Source organism: Thermobia domestica, chromosome 3, assembly GCF_964235325.1.
Source record: "Thermobia domestica chromosome 3, izTheDome1.hap1.1, whole genome shotgun sequence".
Taxonomy (NCBI): Eukaryota; Metazoa; Arthropoda; class Insecta; order Zygentoma; family Lepismatidae; genus Thermobia; species Thermobia domestica.
In genome coordinates, this window is record NC_137456.1 from 18990518 (window position 1) to 19018497 (window position 27980).

The window sequence follows — 27980 nt, forward strand, 5'->3', positions numbered from 1 at the left end:
GCTATTAGTATGTCTGTCAAGTGGTGGAACAGATTTTCTGTGAAGTGTAAACTCAATATTACATATCAACTAAGGTTGTATCATATAATAAAGTTTATGCTTGTATTTGTTTCTGTGCAAGTGTATTTTGTACTGCGTGCAGTAAGTGAAAAACTGATAAAAAGCAACAAATTTTCGAAGACCATCACATGCAAATCCAAACAAAATAAGAGTTTGCTTTTCTAATTTTGAACATTTGGCACATTTTCTGTATATCCTGTTAATTTCTAAGAAATTGGTTTAAAATCTGTGGAGATAAAATTTTAAAAATATCTCTAAAAAGTGCCGGACAGTGTGCGTGACAAGTTTAAATACCCGTCCGTCTGAGAGTGTATACGCGCCAGGAAAATGTGGCAACGTAGCACTCCGTATAAACTGCGATAGCGAAGGGCGCAAAGCTGAGAAAATCATAATGTCATATTTGTGGTTATTTATCTTTTAAAACAAGTCAAAACAGTTTGGTTGAAAAAGCTACTTTAAGATCTTTCTAAAAGTTTTTTAAGATTGTTAATACACCGCAGCAATTCAGAGATAATGATGTCTCACTTTTTACTGAATAACAAGAAAATTACTACGTGTTGAGTGATGAAATTTTCAGAACTTACAGGTAACATATGCATCTACATATGGTGCACAGGAAATTATTTCATGTTATCTCCTTTCCGAGATATAGTCCTATAAACATTGATTTACCAAAAAAGTACGAAAAAATACACACTTTTTCATTAATTTCTATTTTTTTCTCACTACACAGTACAAAGAAAATTTGTATGTCTTAAGTATTGAAAAGACAACATTCCAACAATTCCAACGAGGTACGACAATGTAATATAAGTTTTGACTGGACGTCACGGCAGCACCGCCAAGTCAGGGGCCTATCTTTATGAAATGGATAGTAGGTGTTCAAGTCAATGTGGTATATCTATACCAAGCCTTCACTTATGATACAGAATAATCACACACACGCACACACACACACACACAAAAAAAACATTTTTGTTATGAATCACTTTATTTACATAATGTATTCCAAATTTCTTTCAGTATTACGTACACATATTTAGTGCAAGAATGTTGGATCGTCTAGAGAGATTTATTGCCCAATAGGCTACCGAACAAATTACAAAACACACAGGAAAAAGAATAAATGATATACGATCTATGCTATTCCATTTTGATGATTTGCAACGATATCCAACGGCAAAACGAACTCTTTTCATACAAGAATGAAGTTTTGAAGTTACACGTGCATTTATTTGAACTTTTCGTCTTGGAGGCTGAAATAAATATGAAATAATGAATCATGTAGAATATCTTGTATATACACACACATATATATATAAAATTGATAAACTTGACTATGCCATTCATTATATTTAACATTTTTTATACAAGACGTTTTGTTTATGTATTCATATTTTATATTTGTGCTATTTTTAATTAAATATAGAACGTTTGATTTATATCTTAATTCAGGGTTTCTCAACCTGGGCGTCGCGAACAGAGGCGAAAAAGGTAAATGCAATTAGGATCTATTAGTGAAACATATATATTTAAAGATTACTTTTAATATATATATTTTTTATTTCTATACTTATTGTCAAAGGCAGCAAAACATACAAAACAAAATTTTAAATTATTAAAGAACAATTCGAGAAGAGCAATTAAACTGGTGAAAAACTGCAGACTCAAATACTAGAAAAGTACTGTATAAATAAAAAAAAAAAGTGCAGATTAAAATATAAGGAACTTTAATACACAAGAAAGCTCCAAATGAAAACACAAGAAATATTCAAATAAAACAAAAACTGCAGATTAAAAGACAGAAAACCTACAAATACAAAAAAAAAAAAAAAAAAAAACAGATTAAAATACAAGGAATATTCAAATAGAAACTGAAATTAAAAACCAAGAAACATTCAAATACAACAAAAACCGCAACTTAAAATTAAAAAAAAAGATTTCAAATACAATAAAAAAACTGCAGATTAAAATAGAAGAAACATTCAAATACAGCATAAACTGCAGATTAAAATACAAAAAAAAAAAAAAAACATTCAAACACATCGAAAAACTACAGATTAAAATACAAAAAAAAAAAACAACATTGAAACAAAACCTGCAGATTAAAATACAAAAAACATTCGAATACAATAATAACTACAGATTGAAATACAAGAAACATTCAAATACCAGATTAAAATACAATAAATAAATAAATAAATAAATAAAATACAAACAGAAATTAAAACACAAGAAACATTCAAACAAAACAAAAACTGCAGATTAACGTAGAATGCAAAACGAAGGGTGCACTGATGTAAAACTATAAGCAGTAAGCAACAATAATTAATCAAGAAACTTATTACAAACTGGAAATTATTTATGGGGGCTCGCTGGCAAGAGGATTTGATAAAAAAAGAGGTCATGATTCAGAGGTTATTCACTTAATGTGAGGTGTTTATGTATTAGTTGTAATGGTCATAACAGAGACCAAGTCGGATTTTAATGGAGAAATAAAGTGGAAATATGATGTAGAAGCTGAGAGTGTAATTTACAATATAAGTAGTGTCATGTGTTTTCTTTAGTATTGGTAGTAGATAATATCTGCAGGCATTTTACAGTCAATTTACGTACAAGTAAGTGTAGTAGTGAATCTTGAGCTTCGATCATAAGTTACTAATTTCATAAGCTGCTACGACAGATCACTTCTTTAGTATTGTGTAATAGTGATAATGAAATAGGTTGAGAAAGCCTGCTTAATTTAATTAAAAGTCTATAGAAAAAACTTTTGAAATGCCCGCCATTTTTGGTCTAGTGGGTTGGCAGCACTGAACATTACACGACTTTCATCTATCTTTATGGTTAGTAGAATTCCTACCTGTACAAAAAATAGACGACAATCATGCGCTATTCGGCGCTCCGTAACTAGTTAACTATAAAGACCAAGGATATTATAAAATAGAGGATCTGCCCATACAAGAAAATCTTGAAGCCATACGTCACAGCTTCGCCACACCTACTATGCCCACTCCGCGTCACTAAGATCGCAATGTTTCGAGCCAACAATCATGACGGAAACGAGAGTAGCCAATCAGACGTGCCGGCTCAGACGATGATCAGATGTTTTTTAGGCTTCAGTAAGTCCATATGATGAAGATACGTATGGGCAGATCCTCTATTTTATAACATCCTTGATAAAGACAACAAGTGAAAATCATGTAAGGTTCAGTATTCCCAACTTACTAGACCAGAAATGGTGAGCATTTCAAAAGCCGCATTCTTTATGGGACACCCTTTCTATATATTACAGACAAAAATAAATATTAAAAAAAAAGAAACGGTTTTTATATACTCAACTCCAATAAAATAATGACATTTTACTTTCCTTCTGATTTGAAAGTTTAGCACTAGGATATTGTAGTCGCAAATACTATGATCCTCCCCCCACCTAAAACACTTAAAAAAAATAGTTGTAAAAAGAAAACGATATTAAAATTGAATTTGAGAATAGTAGAAATGCTGGAGAACAAAGAGAGGGTCTGAAATACCATTCTTACGAAATAAAAATTTTACTTGTACAAAAAAAAAAAAAAAAAAAGTAGTTACACTAAACAGAACTGCAAGCCCATTCAATAAATAACCGGAAAAGTTGTGTTAAAATTACAAAACTTTAAGAAAGTTCATGCTTCCTTGTTATTTCTTGGTGGTATCCTAAAACTATTATCAGATGGGCCTGGCACGCCTGCGTCGCGAAGGGATACTGGGAATTAGTGGTGCATCCCTGCAGGTTTGCACTAACTTGAAGCAGCAGAGATTTCATTAGATTTTGGTTGAAACCAATCGAAATTCACCATCGGATGGTAGTGCAATATGGTGAAGGTTGTTTGAGTCGAACACCAACTCATCAACTCCCGCAATGTTTTCCTCCGTGACTGCACAGACAGAGCGTCTTGAGCATGCCGAATCTTCAACACTTGTTACATCCTGTTTGAACTTATCTGCCCACTCGTATACTTTGTGTTCGACTCGAACAACTTTCATCATATTGCACTACCATCCGATGGTGAATTTCGATTGGTTTCAACCCTTCACATAACAGAAATCTAATGGCACTCCGCTACTCCACGTCGGTGAAAATATGCAAGGGTACCGCCATCTTGTTTCACTGATTTGCAGCATTCCATTCGCGAGGCAGGCGTGCCAGGCCCATTTGATAATAGTTGTAGGGCACCACCAAAAAATAAAGAAGCACAAACTTGGTGAAGTTTTGTATTTTTTTTATATAACTTTTCCGGTTATTTGTTGAACGGCCCTTATGAATATAAGAATGTTTGCCTATACTCTATAGGAACAATTTACTTAAATAGATATGAATGTAATAATGAATGATGAAAATGAATGTAATGTAACTTCTAGATCGTTGCATCCAATCTTGTGATTTTTGGTACATGAATCGACCTAACTTAGTTTTTATCTCATTTTCCGCAACGGGACGGGAAGTTATGAAGAAGGGTATGACATGTAAAAATAATGTAAAAAAAAAAAAAAATGATAATGTCCAATTTATTTCTTATCGGTATGGAGAGTGAGAGGAGGAAATGGCATGTAAAAGTAATCGAAAAGGACAGATATTAGTATCCAATCATAGTTTTCGAGGTCACTGAGATGAATAATGACAATATCGTTGCCGTTTAAGTCCAAATTCATCCTTGATCTGCATAGGTGAGAACAGTGTTTCTTAAAAAAAAAAAAATGTTCCGGGGGGACACACTTAGTAATCGGAGGGGCATTGTTGGTATCATACCATTTTATTATTATATTATAGACGTATAATTTTGATCTCCTCCGGGGGGCACTTTCAGAGTTCCGGGGAAGCAGTACCCCCTTTAAATGTCTGGAAGAAACACTGGGTAAGAAGAAGCGATATTATGTTGTTTTTCTTTTAAAAAAATCATTTCAGATTCATTAAAATTGGTAGCCTAAGAGAAAGAAGGATTTTAAATATTTCCCATAAACCTAACTTCTATTTCCGGATAACGGACATTTCAGTAAGTTTAATAATTTAATTTCTACAATTTTGTCTTAATTTTGGCGGTTGAAAGAAGTGCAGTGATAAGTAGAATAGTCTTATACTCAAGGATCTTATAAAATAGAGGATCTGCCCTTACAACAAAATCTTGAAGCCATACGTCACAGTTTCGCCACCCCTACTCTGCCCACTCCGCCCAATAAGATTGCAATGTTTTGAGCCAACAATCATAGCGGAAACGAAAGCAGCCAATCAGACGATGGCAGATACGAGAGTAGCCAATAAGACGTGCCGATGCTCGGTTTTTTTTTGGCTTCATCGATTTAATAGGATGAAGATGGGCACATCCTCTATTTATAACATCCTTGCTTATACTTAACTGTTTCCATTTGTTGACGTGGATAAAGCGTAGTGAAAGCGTTATGTGCTGTTATTCTTACAGCTTTCGTCTCCGGTTTCTTCTCAAATTTTGATTGAAGTAACAGCACTGCGTATTCAACTAATGTGGCAAATACAAATATTATACATGTAACTATCCACAGATCTAAAGACTGTATATGCACTGATGGAGGTGTTTCAGTACTGCAAAAAATAAAGAGAAATATCACTTTTACGTCTTCAGGTTCCACTGTAACAAATATTTTGTCTGCTTCAAGGCTTCTATAGTGGTACATATCTTATTTAAAATGTAATATTTTCGTTTCTCACAGTTTGTACAACTTACCTACAAAAAATGATGTACCATGCTACATATAGGGGAAACCGGGGCCGGTTGGCGAACTTTTCATTTTTTAAAATTTTTTTTTATGAACAGATGGTGCACTGTATTGCAATGTAATGGATGTGTACGGACAGACCAATGTTTCCTCTAATAAATTCAATTTTTATTTTTGTTTTGTTGCTTACAGTTTTTTCGAGAAATAAAATTTTCTTTCTTTTAAAATGGAGTATGCCAACTGAACCCTAGTAAGGGGCTGGTTGGCTGATATTGTGAGGCTAGTTGGCATACTTTTTAAATAGGAGCAAAACACAAACAAAAATTGGATTTATTATAAATAAACGTTATTTTTCTAAATTCTATTTTATATATATTGCAATGAAGTAGGCTATTTGAAGTTTGGAATAACTTTTATTCACAACATTTAAAAGAATCAGCATTATGAAATATGAAAACTTCTTTCTTTCATTCTAGCTTGGTTGTCATGACATTGAAAGCTACAAGATTATCAAACCGCATCAGTTTTAATATGATTTGGTGTAGGTTAGTTAATTCTTCATATTGTTTCAAAATGTAATTAAAATAACTGAACTATCAAGAAACGTAGTTTATTTCCCGCTGTTTACAAGGTAGCTAAGAGAAACTAAGATATGTTTTAGCTGAATTATCTAGAAATGCAGTTATTTCCTACTTTCCACAAAGAAAGAAAAAGCAATAGCTAGGCCTCTATTTTTGTAACAAAAGACCACATACAAAATATTCTTGACCCTGAGAATTAGGCCTATTCAGAAAATGCAGAGTCCGGCATACAGTCTTATCTCGATTTCTAAATTTTGACAGTAATCCAATACGTGCATGCTATTCTATAACATAGAAGTAAAAGATTGATAGAACTGTAAACAACATAACAATAAAAGAAACAATGTAACAATAAAAGTAAAATAAAATAAAATTCCACACGGGGTTGTTTGGCGCACTTGCCAACCAACCCCAAATGCTATACGCCAACTAACCGCAAGTCCATGTTGCGCAACAAAGTCGTAATTACTCAGCAATTGTTTGGCATGTACGTTTTATTGTTTGAATATCCATAAAAACAAATTTCAGATCTGACTAATGCTATATTACTTACCTCTGTACTCCAATTACTGACGATTCTGTGATTTAACGGAGAACTAAAAAAAAAAAAAAAAATATTTCAGACTGGCAAGAACACTCTTTATCTAATAGACGCCATAATCCGCAAGTTACAAATTCCATATGAAGGTGGCAGCTGCATCCATAGATCGCTCTTTTATGACAGCAGCAACAGCTCATTATGCTAATTAATGAAGGAATTATATGCAGTTCGTCAATCAACCCCGATCTGCCCTATTGTTCGTCAATAAATTGGGAACAAATCTCCATAGCTAGAGACTTTCTATTTCGAGTATGCCCTCGGAAAATATGTGAAACATACTTCTGCCACCCACCCATTGCCCTCTCACGGAGGTAATCTTCCCTTTGCTTTGGGGGAAGAAGTGAATGACCTCTGTTGCCAATTTGTTTCAGTTGTTTGGTCTTGAGGAGTGAAGATCGTAGGCTACTTAGAATGGCTAACAAGACAGTAAGCGCAGCGAAGTTGGTGAAATAATTAGTGTGGCAACCATGTCCGCACCCACTACTGAAGGTTGTCGGCCACAGCAACTTGCCCCTCCTCTTTCGAGGGAGGTACGGGGAAAACACATCGACAGCAGCGCCAACAGGGACACACTTGAAATAGCGAGGCTCTAGCTCGTACAGGAAAGAGTGATAACTAGTTTTTACGAAAGAAACAATTGAAGATCGACAATTTACTAAATAAAGAGTTAATTTGTACTATTTATGAACTGTTCAGTTCTATTTGCTCGGAAAACATCTAGCTTTTAGAGATTGCAACACGTGTATGCGTATCGCAAAATGTGTATCGGTCCGTCTGGGAGACAAAAAGTTTTTGTCGGTCCATCTGGGAGACAAAATGTGTGTTGGTCCGTCTGGGAGACAAAAAAATGTGTGTTGGTCCGTCTGGGTGACAAAAAAAATGTGTGTTGGTCCGTCTGGGAGACAAAAAATGTGTGTTGTTCCGTCTGGGAGACAAAAAATGTGTGTAGGTCCGTCTAGGAGACAAGAAGTGTGTGTCGGTCCGTCTGGAAGACAAGAAATGTGTGTCGGTCCGTCCGGGAGTCAGAAACTGTATGTCGGTCCGTCCGAGACACAAAATATCCTAAAGAGTTACTTGATGGATTACCATTAAATTTGGGTAGAATACAGAGGATCAAAAGTTAGGTTCGTTGATGGAGGTGATATATTCAAACCGGTTATTGTCTTCTTTCTCTCTTTTCTTGTTGCATCCCTTTCCTTTTATTATTGTTGTGTGTGTGTGTGTATGCCTGACTGGCACATCTTTTGTCTGTTCCCTTCAATACACAAAGACATGAATATTTAGATCAATAAGCAATCTTCCCCAAAATTTAAATTTGGTCTACATTAAAAATAACCTGCCTCGGTCAAAGAGTATAATAATAAATATAATTTGTTCCTACCTGTTGGACTGAAACATGGTTATAAGCGACAGAAGGCTTGTTACTATCATAATACCTCTTCCTGGAACTACTTCAGGCAAAACCAAGAAGCTGCACCAGGATACAACTACAAATATTGAACTGGGAACATAGGCTGACAGGATGTAATTTGGAAGTTGCCTTGTAAGTATAATTCTAGTTGTTAATCTGGAGAAATTGCCTGGAAAAGGAAAACAGTATGTATTACGTGAACAAACTTAATAACAATGGGGAAGGAAGGAGAAGGAAGTTACACTTACAAGGGAAGTTCAGGAGAAAGCACTCGCCTGCAGAGAAACTAAGCGTGACATTCGAAAGACCAGTTCATGCTGATTACAACAAGCTAATAAAATTCCTGTACGGTAGAGAAGAGTTCGTACGTATAACAAATTATATACCTTTTGAATCACCTGTCGAATTTGCTTTTCGCGTTTGTTATACGAACTGTTGCCTTGACGGATGCAACGCAATTGCACATATATAAAATGTTCATGGTGCAAGGAAGACTGGCCCGCGTAATTTCTTCATAGAACACAAGAACAACAGTGATTAATTTTCATCTCTAACCTTTCATTATTGTGGACAGTAGAATGACTAATTTTAACAAGCAAAACTGTTAGTTATTGCAAAACAGTTTTTTCTTCTGTTACTCCCGATATATTTCAATTTGTACGTCAATATTCGTTGCGAGTAATGTTGTACTTAACGCGTTTAAATATTCATATACTCATTTTTCACATAAACTTCCAAGTTGAATCTCTCGAAGAGTTCTCAATCGTACAGGAATTTGGTTAGCTTGTCGTAATTAGTAGAATTAGTCTTTCAAATGCCATGCTTTGTTTCTCTGCAGGCGAGTGATTTCTCCAGAAGTTTCCTTGTTAGTTAGAGTCTGTAGTTAAAGGTACCATTCGGGTATTTTTTGCTGATAAAATTGAGGAAAACTTTGGAAAAGTCTGAGCAAGGATGGCACACCAGTGGATTCAAACCAGGAATCGCTCAAGAGTGCTAACTGCTAGCTTATATTAGAGCTCGGTACAAATTAGAGCTCCTCTGTGGCTAAGCGGTTAGCGTACGCGCCTTTGGCGCGGGAGACCCGGGTTCGATTCCCGGTGGGAACTAATGTGGTTCGGATTCCACGTTAATCTGTAGGTCCACGTCTCATATAGCCTCGCTGCTGAAAAGGGACGCTAAACTGAAATTCAACTTAACTTAACAAATCTTATATTGGGCTTTCAGAGAACAAGGGAATCAATTCCAATTTCCAAAGTTGTGAGAAAAAGAGACAAAACTTGTACGACACGAGAACGTGGAAAAATTAATATCGTAAACGGGGGTAGAGTGATACAGTTTTAAATTGTGAAAGAATATATTAATAGCTTATCGAGTTATACTATTATATTCTGGAAATTTTGGACACCTTCGATTGATTTTAGAGTAAGCTGTCATAACCACTCGTTACATGTTCATTCGTACATATATATATATATATATATATATATATATATATATATATATATATATATATATATATATATATATATATATATATATAGCAAATAATATGGAAGAAAGATGTGTATCGCTTCACCTCACTAAAAGAGCTGAAGTGGTACACAGATTTATTTATGCGGTATATCATGCGTAAATACTATAGACTATATTCAAACTGGAAGTATACATACATACAAGGTCTACCCGGAGAGTAATGCCATACATTATATTCTGAAGCGACTGTACATTGCAGCGTGCTCTATCCGCTCGGACCGATAGTAGTGTAAGTTAAATACCGTGCAAGTTTTTGCTGAGTTGTGTCCGAGTTCTCGGAGGTGATAGACAGGCGCTTTCATAAATCTTCGTTCTGTCTCTTGTACTTGTCGCTCACTAGAACAAAGCTACGTGATCAAGTTTTGTGTGGAACTCGGCAAGTCTGTAGCGGAAACTTTTCCAATGGTTCATCAGGACATCGGAGATGAGTGTTTATCACAAAGGCAAGTCTACAAATGATACAAGAAGTTTTTGGTAGGCTATAAAGAGGTCGATTACGACGCCCGCACTGGATGCCCGTCAACCTCCTCAAACAACGAAAATGGAACTCGTGTGAAACAACTTTTGCAAACACACCGTTGAATGAGTGTTCGTTTAGTGTCCAACATGTTGAATATGCGAAAAACTATCGTCCACGAGATTAAGACCAAGGATTTGCACATTACTGGACTTTACTTTTCGGACAGACTTTGTATACTTATCAATTTAAGAAAACATCTTAAAAAATGCAACTTAGAAGAGCAATATGGCCTTTAACTACCATCTCATCCTCAGAATAACATTGATATGATCTAAAATGGAGTCATCGAGGTTGTTATTGGCTTCAAGTGGAATATTAATTACATCATTCTTGTGCAGTGTACATCCCAGCTCCGTGAGATAAAATGTAGGCGGAGGTCTATGTCCAATTCGTGTCTTCAAAACAGGTCACAAATATCCAATTATGTTCAAGTCTGCAGAAGATAGGGTAAGCTAGGAGAGATGCTCAAATGCATCCCAATGTTCCTCAAACAACGGCACAATAGCTCCAGGTGTGTGAGGGAGCGCATTACCTTCCTGGAATGGTGTGTCGCGCATTATCATAAACAGGGCTCGTAATTTGAAAAAAAAAAAAAAAAAAAAAAGATGAACGTTGAGTCACCTGCCATTTCACATGTTTCCAGTTATCTGCGGTCCTAGTTCCATGTTCGCGCACCATTGGCGTCGTGCTAAACGTTATGGCTCCTTATCAGTGGTTTCACCCATATAACCCGACCTCGTAAATCCACGTAATATGAATCGCGGCGGATTGTGATTATCACTACAGTGAACTTGTACCCTGTAGCAATGAACCGAATGGTCTTATTCTTCTATTTTCGATTACATTTTTGCTGAACGGAAATCTAAACATTCAATCTTGATTTTATTAGTTCTAAGCCCTTTTCACTCCAGTGCTCCTCTCTAGGTTTCCAATTTCTCTTGCAATGTTGTGTTGGTCACTCACGAACACGATGTCGTCCTCGAATAGCATATTCCAAAGTGCTAACTTTTGGGCATTCCGTGTAAGCTCGTCCATCATAACTGCAAAAAGGTATGGACAGACTTCATCCCTGATGAAGTTCCACCTTAACTGTGCACTTTTCTGTTATTCCAACGTGCTCCTCACTCTTGCTCAACATCCATCATACATATCTTGGATTATTCACATGTAAATGTTTGGGACACACCTTTTCTTCAGTGCGCACCAAATAAGATCCCTTGGCACTATATTACGCGCTTTCTCGAGGTCGATGAAAACTAGATTCTTTTGGTATTTTCTAACATTTCCATCAGTACTCTAAGTGCGAGCTCGTCCAATATTGAATCCGTTGTCGACGTCCTTCCATAAAATCAACTTGGTTCTATGTTATTTCGATCTCTTCCCTGAATTTTGCTTCTATCATTATTCCCCAGAGCTTCGAAGCATGGTTCATAAGCTTTAGTCCCCTATGGTTACATCGTTCTTACAAATCTCCTTTGTTTTTGAAAACCGGTACAACGTAGCTACTTCTCTGTTCTTTGGGCATATTTCCTGTTTCCAATACTCAAGTCGAATAAACCACTGCACTGCTTCTTTATCTAAACTTTTCTTGCTTTGGTACGGATATTATCCAGTCCTAGGGCTTTACCAGATTTCACCTTTTCAATGGCATTTTCCACTGCTACCGTAGTCACAGACCGAACAACTCTCTGATTCATGAATAGATTCTCGCATTTATTTTCATTAAGAAGATTCTGGATCTCTTCACTTGTCAAAACTTCGTTATTTTCATCTTTGATGCAGCACACATACGTTATTTTCCTTCTCTCTTACCTTTGAAAGTTTGTAACTTGTAAGTAGTTTTTCTCCCTCTTTTGTTTCCAAATTGTTGAATAACCCATCATAAGCCTTGACTTTTGATACACTATCTGCCTTCTTCGCGTTTTTCTTTGTTTCCTTGTAATCTTTCAGGTCTTCTTGATTTTTCGAATTCTATTACTTCTTGTATCGTTACTTTTTCTTCTTCATAGATACTTGGACTTCTTGATTTCACTACCATGTTTATTAATGACACCTTGCCCTTTTGTTTCTTTCAAAACTTTTCTTGCTGTTTCCTTGAGTAGTCCTGGTAATCTTGTCAATTCCTCTTCCACGTGCCCCTCTTCTTCCTTCATTTGCAGTACTTGCGATGTGGTAGTTTCCTTTCGATTTTTTGGCACTTCTGCTATTTAGTTTTCATCACTTCATTTGAACAGGAATAATTTGTCGTAATCCTCCTACTTTTTCCCTTATGCAAATATCGCCTAGTACGAGGCGGTTTTGCTCCGTTAAACTATCACCTGGCATTACTTTGCAGGCCTTTGCGTGACGCATGTTTCCTCTCCTCCGTAAGATGTAGTTGATCTAAGACCTTGAGATTCCACTTTTATATATAATAATGTGTTCTTTCTTCTTACAGAAGATATTCAGAATAGCAAGGTGATATGCTTCTGCCACTTCTAATATGTTTTCACGTTCATCATTCCTGTCTTCCAATCATCCATGTGTTCTTTCATATCATGATCTTGATCGTCCTATACGCCCATTTAGATCTCCTACTAAGATATGCTTTTCATATAACGAACAATTCTGGAGAGTACTAGCCAAAATTCTTTATTTGTTTCCTCATCTAACCCAACTTGTGGGCATAGGCACTGACATTCAAGGCTTCTCTTTCTCCTAGCACGGGCTTGGCTTTTATAATTCTGTCTCTTTCTCACTTCATGTCCACCAATTCCTTCTTCATATTCTTATCCAAGACAATCCTAATGTAATTTTTCTGTTGTATATAGGCTTGTATCCATTTTCTATTTGCTTTAATCGTGAACCCTTTCGTTTAGTCTTCTGGATGTATACTATGCGTACTCTTTCTCTTACAGCGTTTTGGGTAACACGTGAATCCAAACCTGTCAAGGTCTCGATGTTCCGCGTTTCTACTCTGATCTACTATTTCTGGACTCGCTTCTTTAGCCCCTTCCATCCACTGTTAAGGGCTAGCTCTTGCTCACTTCTCACGGCCTTAAGGCGGTCGGTACTCGCATTCTTCTGGAGTACGCCCTAGTATTTTTCTAACTTCTATTCCCTTTTCGATCTATATTTGATTTGACAATTCTTTTTACAACCGGTTACCAACCTGATTTCAACCCCTCAACCTGGAGGAGCAGGTATTTTTGTTGAGGTTGTTTCCCTTAGCCGTAACTATTTGCGACTGCTTTTTCAATATGGATGCATGTTTATTTTGCAGCTAATCCCGATATCTGAGGATTGGTTCATTATCCGCAACCTATAGACGCGCTCGGTTGCACTTGGCATATGCGTTGTCCTTTTTCAGACCCAGGAATCATGTACAGTACATATACTGTATATGGGTTTTTGCTTTCGAAAATATGACACACAAGGTTGCAAGGAGCGGATCATCTAGTGGACGGTTAATGTATGACTGAAAATAAGGACTTCATCAAATCAGAATAAAGTAGTGCAGGAGGGGGAGGACGGTCACCCACCACCCTTCGCTGGATCCACCAGTGAATGAAACTGAAATAATCAAAATCTCAAAATCAGTGTATAAGGCTAGTTTTAGACGGAAGCATTTATCGTAGCAAAAATCGTATCATCGATATCCTATCGTGTAAAGTAGCAAATGCTATAGCATTTCCCATGCCATGGCATATCCTATGGAATTTCTTGTCGATAGAACCTGCTCTATTCCGTAGCATTTTCCCTAGCATTTCTGGTCCGATTGCAGCGCCATGGTGTGTTAAAAAGAAGCGAAAGATTTTATGCCAAATATCCGTGCTCTTTGTTTTGTGTGGGAAATTGAATTGTAATAAAGAAAAATGAGTTGGAGTAGGAATGCCCTTTGCGCACATACTTCTTTGTGATTTTCGTTTTTTAATATGGCGAGAATTGTTGTTACAATTACTATAGCTTTCGCTTAATTTCGGAGCCATAATTGTGCTCTTCTCCAGTGATTTGTTTGCTACGTTACAACAGATGCTTATCAAAATGCTACCGTTTAAAAACACCACATACTTTTGATGCCATAGATTATTATATGAAATTTTTGGCAGCACACCAACTACGAGAAATGCTACAATAAATGTTTCCGTCTAAAACTAGTCTAAGACTTATTCAATTTTGAGCCTTATTCTGAAACGAAGTAAGTGCCCCTTATGCGCCAGCATATACGGTAGTTCAATATATTTAATAACTCACTGTAAGTTGAAAGAGAGAAATTAATTTAATGATAATAGGAAAAACCATAGTAATATCGATAAATTAATTTACTAGAAATAAAATATGTATTCTGTGCATAATTACCAGCATTTCCATAGCGGATAAATGGCTCCGGTAAAGGGCAAAGCTGAACATTATATGTTGGAAGCTGTTCGGATGTTCCTCGATTATTGTCTTTGTCAAATGTCACTGGCTTATTGTTAGACCATTTCAGCTGTGCAAGATTCACGTCATCTACACCTACATACAAAATAAATAAATAAATAATCAAAAATAAATAAATAGCCTAATACTTACAATGAATAAAGCTGTGTCGTTTAAACATGCACTGCTTCTTATAAATTGGTTTTATGCATAGGATTTCAACTCGTAATAGAACCAAGCCTTAAGCAGTATTCATGATACCAAATGAAAGAAAAATTCTTAATAAATACGTGTCAATAAGCACCTTATTTTAGAGATGTAAACTATCGAAAACAAATCACAAATCACACTTCAAAATTTGTCATTTTTTTTTTTTTGTTTAACCTTCCGCTTATTAAAGTTAATAGTATCTTACCTAAATGGTCATAAACAGTAGCGTATTTAGGCTCAAGCCCCCTGAAATAAATTTGTTATGTGTACAACTTCATTAAAATTTGTCAGCATCCAAAACGAAAATACAGAGTCTGTCACAAAAATGTATATACTACTTGCCTTTCTGTATCAGGATACTGGCATTGACAATTTGTTATGAAAAATAAGTATGTTGTAGTATGGTTTTTCGCCCAACAGATACCGGCATTGTCCGTTGTTTTCAGTTAAAATTATGTTGTAGTACGTTTTTCGCTCAACATATGTTAATACTGTCAGCACAATTAGTGAGATAAGAAAATGGCAAGAGCACGCTTGATGTTCGAGTAACGTAAGTACGTTTTAAAGTGTTTTATCAGGTTTGGGAATGCCATCGCAATGCAGCGTCAGTGGAGAGGGGAGTTTGGTACTGCAACCACCAAGCGCCTAACAATCAAACGCATTGTTGACAAGTTTGAGGCGCATAGAACGATTTGGGATATTCACAGAGGAAGATCGGGAAGAACGCCTACGCAACAAGTCGTGCAGCAACCGCTCGTCACTCTGTTAGGTGTTTGGCCGCCAACGGCCAACATTTTGAATATTTAATGTACACATATGTTTACTTGAAGGTTTGTAACACATATTTGAACAATAATTAAATGTAATTAAGAAATATGATATACCGTAGTGAAGAGTGACTGCGACCGATGGGGTGACTTTGAACAAAAATTGAGGAAATCTTAGGATTCGGTAGGGTACCCGATTCGGTATTTGGCATAGATTAACCTGTTACAAGAAAATACTAAACACAAAATGCACCAGTTAACTTTTATTTTCTTGTAACAGGTTCATCTGTGTCAAACACTGAACCCTAAGATTTTCTCCATTTTTGTTCAAAGTCACCCCTCACTGCGGTATAGGCTTTCTTTTTTAAAACAGTGTATACATTTTTCTGGCGGAGTTTGTATAAGTGGTTGTTCACGTGTTGTGCATAGCTCTCTCCCGAAACAAAATCCTAAATACGCCACTGGTCATAAAGACTTTATTACGTACTCATATAGGCAAAGCCATTTATGTTTGAAGTAAGATCTGGATATCTCAGGTATTTACTATAATTTATAAAATGATCTCTCACGTGAATCATATTCTCAAAGTATCTTCTGTTTGGTGATGAGATTAAGCTATACAAGAAAATAATTAATTATACGGATTATTGATAAAGTGACAGCATGATTTAAGAGGGTCCATTATGGCGAAATTAAAATACCGCTAATTTTACAGTAATTATGTGATATCTTCAAACAGATAAAAGATAATAGAAAACTGGAACAAGAGCTCGTTACACAATATTATTTTACATGAGATACTGTTATCACGACTCACTTATCTACTTTCGAAATCCAGTCATTTAAAAAAAATCGGCATTTGTTTTTGCGTTTCTAAATGGCTGTAAACGAAAAGCTACTAGGTGACTCGTGATAACGGTACCTCATGCAAAATAATATTGTCTAGCGCGCTCTTGTTTCACATTTCGATTATCTTTTATCTATTTGAAGATTCACATAATTACTGTAAAATTAGCGGTATTTTAATTTCGCAGTGATTAGGCCTCTTAAATAAATGTTGTGAATGGCTTCTAAGTAATAAGATTAATTTTAATTGTATTTCCCAAATAAATAAAATATATTGTACTTACGCATTGTTAGATTCATATCACATATTTGAATATCAAATGGGTAATATTCAAAATCAAAAGGACAAGGAAGAACCAAAATAACTCTGAAATAAGACAAAATGGTTTTAAAATATCGCGTCTCTATGAAGAGTGAAAAACATGCTTTTGACAAGGAGCAGAGATTACATTCTAATCATACTAGTATCATCATTGGCGCGGGAGGAAAATTAAATGTTATCTTGACATGAGAACATACCTTATATCATTTAGCCTTATCCCAGTATAAATTAAGTATTAAGGGAACACTCTATACATAGAACATACGGAGGGAGACAAACAGAAGCAAGTAACACATATCAATAAAACTCGTACTCACACCTCATAGATGTATGATGCTTTTAAAGTTACTATCGCAGAATACGTGTTTTTATACACTGTACAACTATTTAAAACTGATGGCATTTAGTTTTCACTCAGCGATTTTGTAAGAAGTTGCTCCTACTGTAAAATTATTGCAGGAGCTTAACCTGTTTGGGTTCCTCTGAATTTAATATCTGTCCAGGAGGTTGCTTAAATACAGACCTAGATGATTTATATGTAAAACAAATATAACATGAATAGTTACCACACTTTGTAATATCTTATTAGAATAATGAATTTCTGATATATGCAAGACTAGGTGCGTTATCGTCATGGGAGATACCATTGCCATAAAAGAAAGAAGTGGAGGAACGTACCTACTTTGCTATGAGATCGCAATACTGGAAACCAGTTATACGTTCATCTTCAACCACCAGGGGACCTAGTTCTTGCTATGTAAACATACCTTACACCATATACAAAGCGCATCCACCGGTTTGCACTGTTGACGCCTTATACGAAAACTGTAGTTCCTCATAGGTTTGCGCAAACCCGTACGCATCTGTCCACTGAGTGGAGTATGCATTTTGACTTAGCAGACCAGTAGATTTTTTCCTAGTCTTCTGTCGTCCAATTCGGATGTTCGTTGCACCAATCGAGCCGTCGGTGTTGCTAAACCAAGTTCACGAACGACTGACATTGGAAACCTTTTGAAATAGGTCGCAAGTGTGGATGTATTGCGCATGTTTATACAGAATATGTTTTCGATTTATGTTGGTTCGTAAACTGCTTCATTGCGCTACGCCTGTAAGCTCATATTAACAGCTCAATACGTCGCTCATCCCAATGTTTGTTTTTGTATTTTTTTTTAAGTTTTGTTGGCGTAGTTTTTCACTTACCTCGTTAACACCAGTTTTGATACACTTTTGCTAGAGATACTGTCGAGTACCACAGTAGTGCAGCCATTTAGGTGATTGAATAACATCCACGACTCCACTCTTCTTCTACAAAAAATCAAAATAATCATAATCATAATGACGATCTGATATTCGCCGAACACTGATAATTCTTGGAGTTTTCCCAACCATGCACCAACTCTCACAACTCAGTGATTATCTAGGTTTGTTCTTACGCAGTACCAGAGTGCGTGCTACATTACCACAAAATTCATTTGTCAGCAAGGTCAAATCCATTATTGAACAGGTGACCACATTTCGGTGATCTGTTAAGTGTGAATTAAATATGTGAATTTCAGAAGATGACTTACTTAATCCAAGAAATACTCATTCTCTTCTTCAAATTTCGAAAACAGGTTGATAAAGAAACAACTCAATCTAGAATGTTTTTAATCTATCTCCCGTTCGAGATATGACGAATGGTTATTGACTAGGATATTTATGAATCCATTCTCACGGTCAGCGTGTTATAAAGTTAGAAATTTATTGGAAATTTATTTGTGTTAGAAATTTATTTTTAAGTGCACAGTGGTGTTTGTTCTGTTTATGTTGCTGGTATTATTGTTGCGTTTCACAGTTGAACAAAAGGAGAGCAGCGACAATTGAAGTTTGAAGTGGCAATAGATTTACTGGAATGTTCGAATTAAGGATTTCTTTTCCTTTCTGAAATCAATTTACTGGAGACGAAACGTGGATTTCTGAGTATGATCCAGTTTCTTGAAGATTCCTTTCGTCCTCAGAAGCTTCAAAGGGCCAAGAACAAAATCAAAGTCATGCTAACTGTGCTTTTTGACCACAATGATGTAGTGCATTAGGAGTATGCTCCAGAGAGTCAAAGAGTTACTTAACATTACTACCCAGAAGGTCTTTTGCTGTCTTCGGGGTGCAGTTTGTCGCAAGAAACTGGTACATTGGAGTTCTGTAACTCGGAAGGTCCATCATGACCATGCTCCAGCACAGATTATAATCAAGTTCAAGAGGTTTTGGTCAAACACCAAATCCCTCAGGCGCATCAAGATCCCTACTCACTGAACATGAGTCTCTGTGACTTTTAGGTTTTCTTCAGGCGCTAATTTCCACTGAAAGGTAGCTTCTTTCAGAGTAAGGAAGAAATTATGCGTAACACGACTTGGTACCGGTACGTGCTAGCAATACTATAAGAGAATTTACAAAATTGCTTCCAACAATGGAAGGAACATTGGAACAAATGTGTGCACTTATCAAAGACCTACTTTGAAGAAAATTATGACTTGAAATTTACAGGTGTGATATTGTATTTCTCACGGGTAAAAGTCAAATACGCTTTGTTTAAAGAATCGGATACTTAAGATGAAACGCGAAGTACGGCTGGGCATAAAGAATAATAAAAAAAAATGAAGTAAGAAAATGTTACAGAGTGCATCGAATGGAGCGTTGTACTTCACCACAGAGCCCCTATCATGGAGCCTTAGGCGACTACCATTAAATTTAAAATGACCAGGTATGTCCTCAGACACATCATTGAAAAAATAGTGCAAAAATAAATCCTGTAAGAAAAAAATCGTGTGGAACACCATGTAGGAAATTACCATGTTCTTTTTCAGACAGATAAAATGTTTAGTACTTACGTATATAATCACAAACGACTGAAAATTAAAAAGATAAACAAAAAATGACATAATAATATGTGACGAAGGACATAGAATCAAGCGTTGTGCTTTCCGCACAATGAGACAGTGAAAGGTCACCGAAAATTTTAAATGAGAATGCGTCTCTCCAGGTCATGAAAAACAAGCAACTTTTGTAGAAAAGAGTTCTTCGTTTGGAGCGTATTCCTATTTAAAATTTTTGTGACCTCAGAGCACCTATAATAGGGAGCCATGTAGAACATGAAGAACGTTCCATTCGATTTGTCCTCTAAACATTTTCGTATTCCACTTTCATCTCTAGCCGTTTGACATATTACGTATATACCAACCCTATATAACCATACAAGGTGTATCAAAAAGAATTTTACAACTTTGAAAACTCATACTGATTTGTTTATTTAGCTTACAGACATGGTTTTGGTGTCATTTTGCAACAAAATACATGAACTTTTTACTTTATACCTAAAGAGGTTCGATGTGGGTTCCATTTGTGATGCAGCACACATCCCATCTGAAGTCTCACTTGCTCTACAATGTTTTCAGATGTACAGGGACGACCGGAAGACTTTTTGTACCTTACCGAATATCCAAGTTTTAATAATACACTTATGCCACTGGTAAAGGGTCTTTACCAGGACCGCATTAAACCATTTGAAGGCCCGGGATTAGAAAAAATATGTGACCCTTGCTGACTTCGTCTAATACTATTCTGTGGCAGCATAGTAGGAAAGTGAAGGGATGTATGTTTCATATTTTTGCTCATATTTAATTTTACGATTATGATTGTATCTTTATGATTCTTTTTTAGATATCCAGTTGACATTTTGATCAGAATAGATACCCCTATCCATCTAGAGGCACGGGGCTACAGTCCCTCTTTAATCCAGCCCTGGTCTTTAGCATACTTTGTACGAAAATTACGTTGCACAGTTGTCGCAGACTTGGATTCTTCAAACGAAAACACACAGCTAGCACGTTCATAACACAGGGCTGCAAATTGAAAAAAAGTTCATGTTGTTTTTTGATTAATATGTGGACTTAATTCTTTGTTCCTAGCTGATTACGAATAATGAATTCATTTTTCCCTGTCACGTGAGGTTTTCTTACAAATCAATGTCAAAATTTGGGCCTTCTTTCGTATTCAATACAGCTTTATTATATCTTATTTCTTATCTTCTATCAGACTAAAGAGCTTATTATACTAAATATCTGAACATGTTTTGTTTAATGTGAATGCAGACAGACAAAGAAAAGAATACGAGATTCTCTACACATACAGATTACTATATATATATATATATATATATATATATATATATATATATATATATATATATATATATATATATATATATATATATATATATATAATATGGATATATATATATATATATATATACACAAATATATATGTTGTAAAATGGAAATCAACACAGTCATATAACATACTTATTCTTCACATTTTTTAGCACGCTCTCTCTTATAAGCTTTCCTAATTTTCTTGTGATTTTCTTCTGAAGTTTCTCTGTGCAATGTGCAACAGTAGTGATCCATCATACTAACACTTCAAAATGCCTGATACCTTTTCTCCATATCCCTCATTTCTTGGTGGAACAGTTCGCCTTGTTTCTCACTTAATCTTCGAGATTTGGTGGAAAGTAATCAAGATGAGAATGCAAAAAATGCAACTTGAGATTCATGTTGCAACCCAGTTCTTGAAATTTAACTAACATATTTTCAACAACTTCTCTGTAATCAGCACTTTTGTGGTTCCCCAGGAAGCTTACCACCACGCTTTTAAATGCTATCCAAGCATCCCTTTCAGCATTAGTCATTGTTGCCTCGAAGTTTTTATCCTTCATTAACTTCCTAATGTCTGGGCCAACGAAGACACCTTTTTTCACTTTGGCACATGAAAGTGCAGGAAATTTGTTGCATATGAACTTGAAACATTCGCCTTCCTTGTGGAATGCCTTAACAAATTTTTTCATCAATCCTAATTTTATGTGAAGGGGAGGAAGTATAACTTTCTCAGGACTGACTAAATTTTGTTGAATAATGTTTTTTTATCCCGCGTTCAGTGTTTTCCGTAATGGTCACTGTTTCCTTCCCCAGTGGTCATTTCGTGCCCTACTATCCCACTCGCAGATGTAACATGGTATTTTTGTATACCCACCATATTGCCCAAGTACAATGCTCAAAATCTTCAAATCTCCACGCACCACCGAACCATGTACATCGTATTTAATTTTATTAAGAATAAATTGCACATTGTCATATGTTTTTTTCAGTGACACATGTGATGCTCCAGCTTTCGCTTTTACATCACAATTTTTCAGGTCACTGATGTTTAATGGTGCTTATATGTATATTTAACTTGCACAGTTATGTTTATTATTTATGTTTCAATGTTATTTGTTAGTTTAATTATATTTTGTTTTAGTTGAGGAAATCTGAACCTGCACCGAAGGTTACAGACTAGTGATTGGCAATGTGAAATAATTTTGGTGCCAATGTACATTTGCTAAAAGAAGAAAAAATTGTAATTATTAAGATAGAATATATATGAAATCTTCTACAAGTAAGAAGGTAATTTAGCAAGTGAATTCTAAATCCAATTTCTTAGATTTTGATTATGTTTCTGAAGTCACAAAAGGGATACGAATCTGAATAAGTATTTAGAATGCGTTTTAAACGTTATAAAATAATTATAACAAATTAGATTAATATTTATTTGTTGGCATAAGTGAGAGTAATAATGAAACAGGAATAACCAGCTAATTCCGGCAGGATTATCCTGCCACAGATTTCTCCCAAATGTTCTTCATAATGCATTAAGTTAAATCTTGAAGCCAAATCTAAATTTCTGTATACGTAAACTAATACTAATAATTCTCAAATGTGGGACATTTAATTGTGTTTACTAGTAATAAAAATGTCTAAATTTTGATATCAATATTTCGTAGAAAACATAGATGTTTGTGTCTGACGTTACTTATAATTTTAGTCATGAAATGACGATTAAGTTAATTGTTGATTGGAGAAGAAACGCCAAACCTTCTGAAACGATGAGATCTTTTTATAAATATGGATTTTATGAATTTTCATGAAAGGAAGTGCAAGTCTAATTGTGTAATTGTAATCTGTAGCGATGATAAAAATAAGTAATATGAAAAGTGAGTAATATGAAGAATAAGATAAGAAAATAATAAGTAATTTATAAATAAATAATGGAGCTACGTACGAAGAAATGAATGTATAAATAAGTGAAATGATAAAATAATTAAGGAATCTAAACAACTCAATAATTGTTTTATATATATTAAGCTACAAGATAACAAACACAATTATTTTAATTTATAATTCATGAAAGTTAACTAACTGAAGTCAATACATCTGAAAAGTCATCGAAGAAAGAAGTCTAACCAATTATTTATGATCATGACCAACATCTAAAGTTGAAGATTAATGACGATGATGGAAAATAATGAAATTATGACATAGTTTGAAATACGTTTGTCAGTTCAGGAAAAGTTTTAGTTATTGTAATTGATCATTATTGGACCTTACTATTTTGGAAACCAAATATAAACCATAAAATTTGAAACTACTTTGTTGTTTGTTTTCAGAAGTTAAGTATGTTTGCATATAGAGAGTTCATGTTTTGCATATAGAGAGTTCATGTTTCATGTCATAATCCTTTAAACCAACTACCCTTATACACAAAAGGTCTGTACATTCTTATGTCTGCTCTCTGGGGTAAGGTCAACTCGTTCAACGAATCTGGATGCGTTGAAGTATATCTTTCTAGAACAATGTTTCTAGTGGCGACTCAAGGGCTTTAGTAAATGTCACCTATCGCCTGTCATAATGATCACTATCGATAGCGTGGCATTACAAATACTATCAAACCGTTGCGTGAACAAAAGGGAGCAATACAAAATTGGCGACGATCGCGCATCAGTAGGGTAAAACTAACCTGTCTCACGACGGTCTAACCCCAGCTCACGTTCCCTCGGTCAGGAAATCTGAACCTGCACCGAAGGTTACAGACTAGTGATTGGCAATGTGAAATAATTTTGGTGCCAATGTACATTTGCTAAAAGAAGAAAAAATTGTAATTATTAAGATAGAATATATATGAAATCTTCTACAAGTAAGAAGGTAATTTAGCAAGTGAATTCTAAATCCAATTTCTTAGATTTTGATTATGTTTCTGAAGTCACAAAAGGGATACGAATCTGAATAAGTATTTAGAATACGTTTTAAACGTTATAAAATAATTATAACAAATTAGATTAATATTTATTTGTTGGCATAAGTGAGAGTAATAATGAAACAGGAATAACCAGCTAATTCCGGCAGGATTATCCTGCCACAGATTTCTCCCAAATGTTCTTCATAATGCATTAAGTTAAATCTTGAAGCCAAATCTAAATTTCTGTATACGTAAACTAATACTAATAATTCTCAAATGTGGGACATTTAATTGTGTTTACTAGTAATAAAAATGTCTAAATTTTGATATCAATATTTCGTAGAAAACATAGATGTTTGTGTCTGACGTTACTTATAATTTTAGTCATGAAATGACGATTAAGTTAATTGTTGATTGGAGAAGAAACGCCAAACCTTCTGAAACGATGAGATCTTTTTATAAATATGGATTTTATGAATTTTCATGAAAGGAAGTGCAAGTCTAATTGTGTAATTGTAATCTGTAGCGATGATAAAAATAAGTAATATGAAAAGTGAGTAATATGAAGAATAAGATAAGAAAATAATAAGTAATTTATAAATAAATAATGGAGCTACGTACGAAGAAATGAATGTATAAATAAGTGAAATGATAAAATAATTAAGGAATCTAAACAACTCAATAATTGTTTTATATATATTAAGCTACAAGATAACAAACACAATTATTTTAATTTATAATTCATGAAAGTTAACTAACTGAAGTCAATACATCTGAAAAGTCATCGAAGAAAGAAGTCTAACCAATTATTTATGATCATGACCAACATCTAAAGTTGAAGATTAATGACGATGATGGAAAATAATGAAATTATGACATAGTTTGAAATACGTTTGTCAGTTCAGGAAAAGTTTTAGTTATTGTAATTGATCATTATTGGACCTTACTATTTTGGAAACCAAATATAAACCATAAAATTTGAAACTACTTTGTTGTTTGTTTTCAGAAGTTAAGTATGTTTGCATATAGAGAGTTCATGTTTTGCATATAGAGAGTTCATGTTTCATGTCATAATCCTTTAAACCAACTACCCTTATACACAAAAGGTCTGTACATTCTTATGTCTGCTCTCTGGGGTAAGGTCAACTCGTTCAACGAATCTGGATGCGTTGAAGTATATCTTTCTAGAACAATGTTTCTAGTGGCGACTCAAGGGCTTTAGTAAATGTCACCTATCGCCTGTCATAATGATCACTATCGATAGCGTGGCATTACAAATACTATCAAACCGTTGCGTGAACAAAAAGGAGCAATACAAAATGGCGACCCAGCCAGGATATGTGAAAGAGGAACACCGTAGCCCTGAGAGACGACAATAAGAAGAGAGACTTGCTACGAAGTGATAAATAACGCTGTAACAATGCTGAAGTGAACTATTGGGAGTATAAAGCTGTTATGGAAATCCTAACGGGTTATGAATGTATTTGATATGTAAGCAATGACGCTAAGAACTGAAATGAATATTAAAGTGAATAGTGTCAACTACCATAAACTTTCTACGTGCGATAAGGACATTGTAACAGATACTCTTAATAATAGTGGTAATACGAATCATGAACGATTAAGTGAATCTAGTTATGGTGAACAAGACAAAAATGAGAAACAGAGTAATGAGAAAGTGGAATCAGGTAGTGAGAAAAAAAGAGAATGTGAGCAGAAGAGTACAGATGTGGAGAAACTCGGAACTTCATCAAAACAGACTAAACAAATAATAGGGATTGAAGAAAAAATTGACATAATATTAAGAGAATTACTTCAATTAAAGTGCGAAGTGCAAGTTTCCACTAAAGAGATGATAAAGGAAGCAAGTGAATTCAGGAGAGAAATGAGAAAGGAATTTAGACAACTATATACTTTCCCGTCAACGGTAGTCGAAGAAATCCAATCTGGAATGAAAGAAATGGGAGTCAAAGAAGGCGAAATGGAAGGACGTGGGAAAGATGATAACAAAGAAATGGAACCCAAAGAAGCCGAAATCGAAGAATGTGGCAAAGAAGATAAAATAGAGAATTATCAAAAAACCACACCTGTGACTAAAAGCGAATGTGAAATGAATAAAATAGGTCAAATACCAGGAAAGGAATATGTAATGGAAGAAAAATCCAAAGAAAATTACTCGTCCAATAATGAACTGAAACAGAGAGATCACGATAGTGCATCTACAGGTATCAGATATACATATGGTTTTCCCAAGTTTCAGATAACGAGAAATTCTAGGATTCTTTTTGCTTGGAAAAGAAGGAAAAAGAAATGTATCAGAAGGATGATCAATGGAAGAAAGGACACACGGAGACGACTATCGACCAATCAGATTTTGAAAATTCACGAATTTTGGAAGGAAGTGAAAAAGAAACATAGGTATAAGCATATGAGATTTCGGAAGGAGTCCGAAATGCATATAAAACAACAGAGACTAAGAAAATAAAAAATAAGGAAGAGAAAAAAGAAAGAATCAAGAAATGTAGAAATGAAGCGAAAAGAGAAAACAAGGATGGAACAAATTGAGATGCTTTGTATCGCAGAGTATTGGAATAAAAAGAAAATGGTAAGAAAGAAAAGAAAGAAGTTAAAGACATACGAAGAAGCAAACCTAAACTTTCGAAAAAAAAAGATTCATCCAAACATAATGAAGTTTTGAATTTGTGTAAATACTAATTAAATTTAGTGGATATGTGTATAATATTGTAAATATATCTGTAAATAATGAATTTAAAATTTATCATTGCAAAATCTTGGACTCTATATAGTAGTGAAACTAAGCAGAAATAGTGCTGTGATGAGATGTTATGTGTTTGTTCATATTTATGAAATTGGAGTTCAAATAACTTATTCACGTAAAATTTTATCGACAGATAAAATTTTTTTGGCAGTGGCGGAAAACTGTGATGCTCCAGCTTTCGCTTTTACATCACAATTTTTCAGGTCACTGATGTTTAATGGTGCTTATATGTATATTTAACTTGCACAGTTATGTTTATTATTTATGTTTCAATGTTATTTGTTAGTTTAATTATATTTTGTTTTAGTTGAGGAAATCTGAACCTGCACCGAAGGTTACAGACTAGTGATTGGCAATGTGAAATAATTTTGGTGCCAATGTACATTTGCTAAAAGAAGAAAAAATTGTAATTATTAAGATAGAATATATATGAAATCTTCTACAAGTAAGAAGGTAATTTAGCAAGTGAATTCTAAATCCAATTTCTTAGATTTTGATTATGTTTCTGAAGTCACAAAAGGGATACGAATCTGAATAAGTATTTAGAATACGTTTTAAACGTTATAAAATAATTATAACAAATTAGATTAATATTTATTTGTTGGCATAAGTGAGAGTAATAATGAAACAGGAATAACCAGCTAATTCCGGCAGGATTATCCTGCCACAGATTTCTCCCAAATGTTCTTCATAATGCATTAAGTTAAATCTTGAAGCCAAATCTAAATTTCTGTATACGTAAACTAATACTAATAATTCTCAAATGTGGGACATTTAATTGTGTTTACTAGTAATAAAAATGTCTAAATTTTGATATCAATATTTCGTAGAAAACATAGATGTTTGTGTCTGACGTTACTTATAATTTTAGTCATGAAATGACGATTAAGTTAATTGTTGATTGGAGAAGAAACGCCAAACCTTCTGAAACGATGAGATCTTTTTATAAATATGGATTTTATGAATTTTCATGAAAGGAAGTGCAAGTCTAATTGTGTAATTGTAATCTGTAGCGATGATAAAAATAAGTAATATGAAAAGTGAGTAATATGAAGAATAAGATAAGAAAATAATAAGTAATTTATAAATAAATAATGGAGCTACGTACGAAGAAATGAATGTATAAATAAGTGAAATGATAA

At 34.7% G+C, this 27980-nt stretch overlaps 1 protein-coding gene across 1 annotated transcript in view; it reads right to left on the reverse strand.

The window, feature by feature from the left end:
* Positions 1-5421: 5421 nt before the first annotated feature.
* LOC145681692 (glycine receptor subunit alpha-2-like) overlaps positions 5422-27980 on the reverse strand; it is a 44769-nt gene continuing 22210 nt past the window's right edge. Inside the window, exons 4-7 of the mRNA XM_081753311.1 lie at positions 16939-17021; positions 14772-14927; positions 8351-8549; positions 5422-5653 (exon numbers count right to left, since the gene is read on the reverse strand). Of these exons, the coding sequence (XP_081609437.1) occupies positions 5422-5653; positions 8351-8549; positions 14772-14927; positions 16939-17021 (670 nt within the window). The remainder of the gene's footprint in view (positions 5654-8350; positions 8550-14771; positions 14928-16938; positions 17022-27980) is intronic.